General features: G+C 47.4%; 1 protein-coding gene across 1 annotated transcript in view; it reads left to right on the top strand.

Moving 5' to 3' along the window:
• The first annotated feature begins 200 nt into the window (after positions 1–200).
• Positions 201–10328, top strand: part of grid2ipb (glutamate receptor, ionotropic, delta 2 (Grid2) interacting protein, b) — a 72699-nt gene continuing 62571 nt past the window's right edge. Inside the window, exons 1-4 of the mRNA XM_088936411.1 lie at positions 201–300; positions 6214–6467; positions 7118–7450; positions 8185–8339. Coding sequence (XP_088792537.1) covers positions 201–300; positions 6214–6467; positions 7118–7450; positions 8185–8339 — 842 coding nt within the window. The remainder of the gene's footprint in view (positions 301–6213; positions 6468–7117; positions 7451–8184; positions 8340–10328) is intronic.

Here is a 10328-nt window from a genome sequence, read left to right as displayed (position 1 = left end):
AGCCTCACAGGGGTCCTACCTAAACCTATCAACGCAATACAAAGTCTCCTTTGTGTTTTCACAAATAAGAAAGTTTCACAGGAAACTTTTCTGCCTGCTCTTCCAAGGCTGGAGGTTCCTGCCTGCCTCCTCCACGGTCTATCGGGTTACACAGCCCGGATAGAATTAGCTCGGGGAACTCGGACAGCTGGCGTCGGGTTATGCCGGAGCACCGCGGAGGAGCTCCGATGTGTTTCTGGTTGATCTTCGTCTCCCTCTTGGACAGCGACGGAACAGCAGTGCTGGTCATCGTTTACAAGGGTAAGAAACAAAGGGCCGGCCTTAAAACCACTTTCTCCGTCGTCGTTTTGTTTTGGGAGGTGGGGCTTCTCTACGGACAAACAGTGAATGAGACCTGAGGGGGGCAGATGAAACAGGAGCCCTGCCACACTTCTGAAGAAGCCTTCTTCTGTCTTCGTCCTGGGGAAACGTGTTGTTCCTAGATTTCGGCATCAGCACAGCTGTTTGGCTTGTAGAGAACTAAATTCTCCTTAAGACACGATGGATGGATTAATACCCTCATTCGTTTATTTCCTCTTTTTTTTAATTGTATAATGTTAGCATGCCCGAAGGAGTTGGGCAGCCAGTTGACCTTGGACCCCTAGAGGGTATTTTTTTCTCCTTACTGAGGAGTTTTTGGTTCCTCTCCTCTGTTGTCTTCTGGTCTCTTCTGTTCTGTATTCACTACATGTAGGGTCACTTGCAGTGTTAAGCGCCTTGGGGCATCCTTGTTGTGAAAGGCGCTATATAAAAAAATTAATTGAATTGAATTAATGCACAGGAACGCAGGTTGAATAGACAAACCTCTTGGGTGTCGTAAAAGCAAAAGATCTGAGTAAAGATAGTGCCACCTTTTTTGTATGCTTGCAGTTCAACTTTTTTTTCTGAAGGCAGAAAGATTACAGTGTAGCCAAGTGAAGCATTAGTGAAATATGACATGGTGAAATAGCTGCCCTTTAAAATCAGTTCTATTTTATTATTACATATGAGCATGTTGTGATCTTTCACGTACATTGTATCTCTGCAATATGGGTCTATGTCATAAACATCCCACATCACTTTAAAATCCCATACTATTTCCTGCGGTGTACTGATCTGTTGTTGCATTCTGTTATCACCAAATAATGTATCACCCACTGCTGACCTGCTTTAATTGCAAACTGCACTCTTTTCTTCCAAGAGTGTGTGTTCTAGTGCAACTGTTCTCCATTTGGTTTAGGAACACTTATATCATCCGGGTTCTGGAGCTGAGCTTGCAGATCGCCATGTGAATAGGCACATATGGACAGCAGTCAATAGGGCCAGCTGGTCTGTAAGCAGATGAAGGTATAGGAATGTTTAGCACAGGCACTGAAGGTTTGAAGTAGAGAGTATTGATGTGTGTTTATATGCTTTAGAAAATGGGCAGCATTGCTGTCCATTTTCAGCCTCTGTCCAGGCCACTGAGCAGAACTGGCTTAGTGTGAGATGATCTGCAGGACAGACTTCAGAAAATGTTCCTGTATGTCAGGCTGCCTCCTCACACTCCAGAGGACTGGATGGAGAATGGATTCTCCTGAGGCTGGAATTCCCTACAATCCCGAAAGCCCCACAATAACCCAGTGCTTCCCTGATGTCTCTTGTCCCCCAGAGTGGCAAGGATTCAACTTTGGGACGAACTTGGACGTGGAGTGTAAAATCACTCAAGGGCACAGAATCTTTGGCAACGTGGAGCTTTTCTTTCCAGCAGAGAAATTAGATACTCCAGGCATTTATTCAGATACTCATTTTGGATGCTGCAGCGCGGTCACAGGCCTCATTGAGAGTACTGATTTACTAACTTTGCAATTTCCTTTTTCTTCATTAAGACAATCTCTATGTTAAGAGCACTGGTTTTGTTAGGCTTTTGTGGAACTATAGAAACTCGTACTTGAATTTGAACTTTGGGATCAAAAGCAGAAGAGAGACAGATCCCCTCCTGACAGGACAGAGCATGTTTGGGGTGTAAAGTTCGTCAGGAGCTAAACCCAGAAACTGGAGATGGGGGTCAGTGGCATTACCTACCAAGCCCTTGTCCTTCTGTATATACTGTAATGTGCGAATGTTCAGTCAGTGGTCTGTATGGCAGAGCGGAGCGGTGGCACTGTGGCTAAGGATCTGCGCCTGTGGCTGGAAGGTTGCTGGTTCAAATCCTGTGGCAGCAGAGGAATCCTACTCCGTTGAGCCCCTGAGCAAGGCTCTTAACCCCAACTGCTCCAGGGGCGCTGTACAATGGCTGACCCTGTGCTCTGACCCCAAGCTTTTCTCCATGTCTGTGTCTCATGGAGAGCAAGCTGGGGTATGCGAAAAGATGAATTCCTAATGCAAGAAATTGTATATGGCCAATAAAGTGATCTTATCTTATCTACTGCAGATGTATGTCAGGGGTACGCGGAAATATCTACTTTTCTCCACCAGGAGGCAGTGTTTACATCTGAACACAATTAGCTCTGAATCCATACATTTAAAGATGGTTTTAAATACATATTCTTAATTTATTTTTTCTGTGAAAGAAGGTGTCTTCTTTTGCCAGCATCTTTTCTCGTTTGGAGCTTAAAAATACTTGCACGCAGTCCTCTGTGATTCATGACAAAGTGCTGCACACGCACGTGAGCTGATTGAATGAATGAATACCTTGACTAAAATGCCATTTTGGGGGGGCATTTTGCTTTGCATAGACATAAATCCAGTGATCCGATGCTTCCCAGCCGCTGTGCTGTGTCTGGGCCGGCCTGTTTGAGTCTGGTGTAAGTTGAGAATTGTAGCCAGCAGCAGTAGCTGTTTGGAGACTCGGAGCAGTGCTGAATTATTTAGGGGCCTCTGTGCAGCACACACTAGATGCTGTCTCTGCCACACCCCTGCTGTCCACACACTTGCTTGCTGGTGCTGCAGCTGATGATGTTGCTTGTTTACGTGTTGTTGGTGTGTGTGTTATGGTGGCTAGCCATGTCCTTTGCGGGCGATGTCTTTGCTCGATAACAGACCCAGCCACTTTAGGGAGGCAGATCTCACAAACATTGTTCCTTTCTGCGAATCCAGGATTCCAGCTCCACTCCTAGGGCTGAAGATGAAAAGCAAACACATTCCCAGTCGTGTTACAAAGAAAAGCGCAGTAAAGCCCATCCAAGATTTGAGGCCCTTGTGTTCAGGGTATCGAGGAGGGAACAGATTGCTCAGCGATGTAATTTGTACCAGGTTCTTAAGGGAGGAGTTTTTCAGTCCTGCAAGTCTGCAGTTTTTTTTAAGGTTTGCAAATGAGCAGTTCTTGGACTATTCCAGGGTTTTAAAATGGTCAGAAATCTGTGGGATAAGTTGCCACCTTGTGTGGTGCCCTGACAGTGTGATGGACTATCCTGGCTCTTCTTCTTAGGCCTTGGCTCTGTGTCCACAGTCGCCGACTGTACACCTGACCGAATGAGGTCCCAGACTGCTCTAGCATCAGCTGTACCCCTAGCTGACCAGACATCTGTCAGCTAGAAAATGGGTCACGATCCCCCTGTTTACACTAGGTAATAAACTCTATTACCAGAGAGAGGTGAAGATTACTCTAGAGCCCCACCACACAGCCATTGAAAACTGTGACCTCCTTTTCACTGTGAGACTTGTTCTACCCTCTGTGGGATCATGGGTGTTCCGGGCCCTTGTAACTCCCTTGTAACCTGGCTCGAAAGATATTTTAATATACTGGATATATAAAAAGAACTCTTTTTTTTTAAAACATTGCACGTTCTCTATTAAATGCATTTATTAACCTCACTCACTCGAAAGCAAAGGTGCTGAAGGAACTTTTCTTTCAAGGCCAATAAGGAACTATTCGTTCAGTTCAGGAGAGTGATTAATCAAAGCGATTAAGCACCTGGAGACACCACGGCCCGCCGGGAGCAGATCTGACAGCTCCGCCGGGCTTTTCACTGGGGGCAGTTTTCCTGACAACGTGGATGTGAAGCATGACCCTGCAGTGCAGGCGTCTTCCCCCAACACTAGAGGGCGCCACTTCCTGCCTGACCTTAAGGAGAGGCACCTGTTTCCTTCTCTAATCCAGCTTATCCAGGCCCAAGGCATTAATTCGCTTTGAGGTCCAGCCCCCCCCCCCCCCCCCCCCGTCTGTGGCTGTTGCTCACGCAGACACTGCAATAAGCAGGAGAAGGCCACCTTCGTCCTTCACTGGTTTGCCACGCTGTTTTCTGGGCCAGCTTCGGAAGAGAGAGAGCGAGAGGAGACAGAGAGCAAGAGGGAGCGGAGGTATTTATAGAAAAATGGGGCCTCACAGTACCCTTTCTTGTGAAAGAATTATTAAAGAGCCCAGCGATGTGTCCTACTTTTATGATTAGAACTCGGCAAGCAGGCAGGACTGGCCAAATCCACCAGAGATGCAGCATCGACAGAGTGACAAGACTTTCACACCCTTCTCCTCCTCTTTACGGATTTTTTTTGCAGCTTGGCCTTGAAGATGTTCAGCAAGGCTGCATTTCACTGTGACTCTTTAGCTTCCCAGCTTTTCCTTCTCCCAGCAACTTGTGCCTGAAGGGCAGAGGGCCTGGAGGTGTCTTTCGCTCACTGTGGGCTAGCCAGGAGAGAGTTGGGGTGGGGCGGGGGGTGGGTGGTGTGTGTGTGTGTGCTGGACTGTGCCTTGATTTCTCACCTCCCGGGCCGCAGCGTGACACGAGACCAGATCCCGACACAGAATGAAGAAGTTTCTGAAAAATCGGAAGGGCAGGTACTCCCTGCGACAGAGCAAGTCCGGCTCTCGCTGTGCATCCAAAGACTTCTGTAAGTGTCTCTCTCTAAATTTCACTACTCCGCTCAGGAAGGTGGAAAGCTCCTAATCTGCTTGCCTGGGTTTCTAAAGCAATCAGCAGTGGAAAAGGCAGTGTTTTCAGGACGGTAATTCCTTTTCTGATGGCTCAGTTATATCCAGATTGCCTTGAGCTGATGTCATAGAATTGAGCCGTTTCTGTAATGCTGTGTAAGTTGTAAAAGTATCTGGCTTTTGCCCGGGAGGCTTGCATTGATTTCTGTGTTGCATATTTTTATTCATCATCCGAGCGCCGTGTTATTTGTATTTCGGGTTCTGATTCATGTCTCTGCTTTGTATCCGTGACCTTCAGGCGGGCCAGTATTTCAAGTTGCTGTTTTTACAGCATCAGGTGCCCTGTTTCCTGATTGCAACTTCTTTAAAGCCTCTTTATGCACGGAATGTTGGTGAACTAGAGCAAAGGCAGTGGAATACAGTGTCTCGTCTCTTTGCTCGGGCACAGAATACAGCAGACGGCTGTAAAAACAGTTCCATGGGTCATTGTCCACACTATCTGGAGATAACAGTTTGAACTATAGAACTATTGTGGGCCTTGATGCACAGCTAATTTTGCATGCTTGATATACAACAGCAGGATTCTGCTTTACAGATGGGCGGGTTTTAGATTAAGACCTGTTTGTCTGGTTGGGTCCTACTGTATCGCTGAATGGGAATAAACCGCTGACTGCAGGTAGCATCATTATCACAAGGCTTTGGAGCTGGAACACTTTTTTTTTTGTGGGATGTAAGTTTTCAGGACTATACTGAACAGCACATCAGCGCACATGCAAAGTTAGCTGCTAAGATTTAGGCTGCTGCAGTTGTAGACTGTCTCATTTTCCGAGGCAGCAAATGACATCGCTGCAGGAATGAGGCTGTTGAGCCCGAGGCGTCAAGCCAGACCACCATGGAGCAGAGCAGACTGGGGGGGGGCTGACTATCAGCAACCTGTCCCCGAAAAAGAGGCAGCCGCAAGTGAAAAAAGGAAAGAAAGACAAGGGAGAGGAGGAGAGCGAGAGAGAGGCAGCTCTCTTACAGCGAAGGACACAAACTCACATGACCTGAAATGAGAGCTCCCCAGGGAAATCTCTGAGATATCTGAACACTTCGTTCCCTGACTCAATCCCGTTGTCTAGCTGCACTACAAAAAGAAAAGATGTTTTAGCGATTCCTGCATTCTTGCTTTACCTTCTCCAGCTGGATAGCTCTTCTTCCTTTGAATATTTTCAAATGCCTGTACTTTGACTTCTCTGCGTTTTACCAGGCTTCACCTTGGAACACAGTGCAGCGTTTTCAGGGATCGGCGCAAGGCGGGTGCCGTGTGGTGATGTGCTTCCTGTGTTTCCCCCCTTGCTCCGCAGTCCTGACGATGCCGGCCTCCAACCAGGGCTGGCCGGAGGAGTTCGGTTTCCGACTGGGGGGCAACGGGCCGAGCTACATCCTGTCCGTGGAGGAGGGGAGCAGCGCTCACGTGGCCGGCCTGCAAGCGGGGGACCAGGTGCTGGAGATCGAGGGCCAGAACGTGTCCTCACTGGGCACGCAGGCGCTCGTCGCCCTGGCGCAGAAGCAGAAGAATGTGCCGCCCAGCATCGGTGTGGTGTCCCGCATTCAACAGGTCAGGCCATCCCTCCTCCCTCTCATGAGCATCTAACAGTGCTACGACATCCCCCGTTTTTGAACACATTGATTAGATAGATAAGACTTTATTGATCCCATAGGGAAATCGATGTGTTACAGCAGGCCAGCCCAAGACAAGCGAAAACAGACATCGGAATAGACGAAAAGTTATACAAAATAAATAAAAATAAATACATAGGTGTGTGCAAAATATGATGATCATAGTCACTGTAAAAACAGTAAAATACGTGCAAAACGTGGATAGGTTTATACAGATTGAGTGTCCAAAAAGTTAAATAGTGCAACATGCTGTCCATTGACGAGCAGATGAAGGGCTAACAGTCCTAGCCTAGGGCAGCGTTATACACCCTGACAGCCGCCGGGAGGAAAGACCTGCGGAAATCATTAGGTGTGAGGAAGAGGGAATTCTTGCAGTACAATAGTAGCCCAGGCTTGGAGGTTGAGTTCACGTGTTAAATCTACAAGATGCGACAAGAATGACACTGATTCAGAAAGGGACCTCTTTTGTCATTTCCTACAATCATTGAAATGATTGATCTGGCACGTTATGATTTCTTCCAATCAGGAATCCTGCTCTGTGGTTGTGGCTCTCTCTGAGTGAAGAATGTGTGTGTGTGTATACCACAGATGGACATCGCCCCTGGTCCTGATGGCCGTTTTGGCTTCACGATCGTGGGAGACTGCCCCCTGCTGGTGGAGGACTGCCTCCCTAACTCGCCGGCGGGGAGGAGCGGGCTTCGGGCGGGGGACTACGTGCTGGAAGTGAACGGGATCCCGGTGAAGCAGCACGAGATGGCGGCGGCCATGATCAAGACGTCCCAGGGGCGCACGCTGCGTCTGGGCGTGCTCTGCCTGGGCCGCCGGCAGAAGCGAGCCAGCAGCAGTCTCAGGGACTCCCAGCAGGGCGGCGACAGTGTGCGGCAGGACCGCAAGCACAAAGCCCTGGAGTTCAACAGGAAGGTGAGCGTTGCTACCCCCCAGAGGGGCTGCAAAGAGGTGTAACAGCTGTGTATAGCATTGGTGCATTTTGGGCCTTTCTGATCTGTTTCAGTGATTTATGTGTCCAGTCAAAGTTTCAGATGATACAAAAATCATGGGGGTGGCAAAAGCAATAGCAACAAAGGAATGATATAATTAAGTACTTGGCTATAAAATTAGGGAGGAACAATTTAATTGTTCATTAATGAATACCAAGTGAGTACAAATGAGTCATAAAGGCAGAAGGAACATCTACTATATATTACGCAAGGATCTGCAGGAAGATTCATTAAAAAGATCTGGGTGGAAGTGTGGCATTTATATCCAGGGGAGTTAATGCTTAAGCTACAGTGCAACCTAATTTAAAATATGAGGTTTTGGCCTCTATACTACAAAAAGCATGGTATAACCTTAACAAAATTCAAAGAAGAGCAGCAAGAGCCCTGACATCAGGGGATTGTCAAAGCTAAATCTCTTCAGTGCAGAAGATTGGGAGTTCATTTGAACCTACTGCAGTACTGATATGAAATCTTAATTGGTACAGATGGGACCAATCCAGGGTACTTATTTTATACTCACTAGTGAAACAAAGAGACACCGATAGTAAAGCGAACAGGAAATACCCCTTTACACTAAGAGCTGTGGGTGTGTGGAACAGGCAGTGTCCACTGCCTCCTTGCGGTCGGTGCCTCACGAGCGTGGCCCTGTGTGTGCAGATCGAGGAGGTGCTGGGAGACCAGCCGGAGGTGAAGGAGAAGCTGTTTGCGGTGCTGAAGCAGTACGCCGCCGAGAGGAAGGTGGAGTGTCTGGCCACCGCCCTCCCCAGCATCCTGACAGAGGAGACGCATCACCAGCTCATCGACAACATCAGGTACCTGCATCCACTTCTCTGGTTGCGGTCTGATTCCTCCCACCTCTCTGCCCTTTGACCCCATCACACCGGGGTCTGGGGTGCCTCAGGAGCTGGCTGCCGTTTTTGTGCAGAAACAGTTACACCGGGCCCGTGGGTGGGGGAAGAAAGGGCATGGCGAATTAATTATTTTCGGAGTCTGTTCAGAGGAAACGATTCTGGAGTTTGTTGGATGAGTGGATGGTAATAATGTAATTATGGAAAGAGAAGGAGGAATGGCAGATGACTGAGACGCACAGGTGAAACAGGCAGGAGAGGTGCGTAGGAGGGGTCAGACGGGCCTGAGGTGGAGTCAGGAAGGGTTGATGGGTGATTAACAGTGGGAGTGTCTGAAAACTGGAACTGGAGGATTGTAAACTGGGAAAAGACCACAATTAGTTGGAACCGAGAGCACACGCGTATTAGTGACGCAATGTCTGAACCCTGAGGAATGGTTCCTCAGGGCTTAAATAGTGTGTGAGATTCCCTAACGAGGCTGATAATCCTGGCCTGATCTCGTTAGGGATGGCCTTGACGCACTCCTTCCACGTGTGGAACGCGCCGTGGAATTGGATGGGGTTGATGCAGGAGCATTGGAGCTCGTCAGGGCATCACAGAAACAGTCCTTTACAGACAGCAAGGGGTCAATCTCCGTTTTATCCATAGCAAGGACAACACTACACTCTCTCGCATTTCCCAGAGCTGGTCCTTGTGTAATACGACCCACTCCACTCAGGCCAGCCCAGAAGCCTCTGCTCAAGCTGACATCCCACTCCATTCCCTGATGTGAAGAAATGTGTCCGTGCTCACTAATTTCTGCCACTTGAGATGAATGCCTTCTAAATGCAAACTGATCCTTTTAACTGAAAGGGGGGCTTTGCAGCTCCTTAATGTATTCAGGAGGGCTGGAGAGGCAAAACTCGTTTAAGTCGTGTACAGTCAATGTAAATGTGTTGCTGCTCATCCTGTGAACAGATGTGTGAACAATGTTCTTTAAAGATGATTGGCCATGCACATGTTCAGGATAACCACAAAAGTTAGATGTTAATGGGGAAATTTAAATTATATTTTAATGCAAAGCAGGCAGTGTGATTTTCCCAATTATGTAGGTCATATAAACATGGCAATGTTTGTGGCCCAGACATAGTGTGGTTAGCGTTGTTGCACCACAATTTGGTTTTGTATTAGAGTACCTTATGTGTGGAGTTTGCATGTTCGTCTCAGGTCTTTATAGGCCTGTTCCAGTTTCCTCTAAGTTTTGTAAAGACATGTTAGCTGGGTTAATTAGTGTTTCTAAAATGACTCTCTCTACATTTCACGTGTGTGTGGCGATGTAAAGTCCGGCCTAGTGCCCTAAGACTCTGGGATAGACCCCAGCTTTTTATGATCCTTACCGGGAATAAGCTGCATTCTGAACATGACAGGAAACATTAATGCTAGTTTTATCTACAGTATGAGTAGCAGAAATGATAGATCAATGAGAGTGTGTAACTACTTGGTTTAGATCACAGTGCATGCTGAGCACTAACTCAAAGCTCATTGTGCTCAGATATTAAATTGCGGTCAGACTGAATGTTAAACCTGTGAAGGTCTGCAGTGGCTAATGAATTGCAGTGTGTCGGCTTGCCCATTTTCTTACATAACCCCGGCTTTCATGAGCTTTATCTCTGCTTGTCTATACAAAAACTCTCCATTTCCTCTCTGTGGTTTACTCAACAGTTCATTTATTTCTCTGCTCCTTCACTGCCCTAATGCTGCTCCTGTTATATTCTGTTGCAAATGACAAAGAAGTGGGCTGAGCACATTTTTCAGGAGGATGTGATTCGGTGGTGATTGACTTTTTTTCTAAGCAGCAGAATGGAATGGAAAAAAACAGACAGACACAGACAGACCAATTGGAGGAAAAGGGATCACAGTTCCATGCACTATCCAGACATTTTTGGTTAAAAGACATATATATATATACAGTTT

Source organism: Atractosteus spatula, chromosome 18 (assembly GCF_055471065.1).
Source record: "Atractosteus spatula isolate fAtrSpa1 chromosome 18, fAtrSpa1.hap1, whole genome shotgun sequence".
In the NCBI taxonomy this organism is placed as follows: domain Eukaryota; kingdom Metazoa; phylum Chordata; class Actinopteri; order Semionotiformes; family Lepisosteidae; genus Atractosteus; species Atractosteus spatula.
This window is presented reverse-complemented; position numbering and strand designations above follow the sequence as displayed.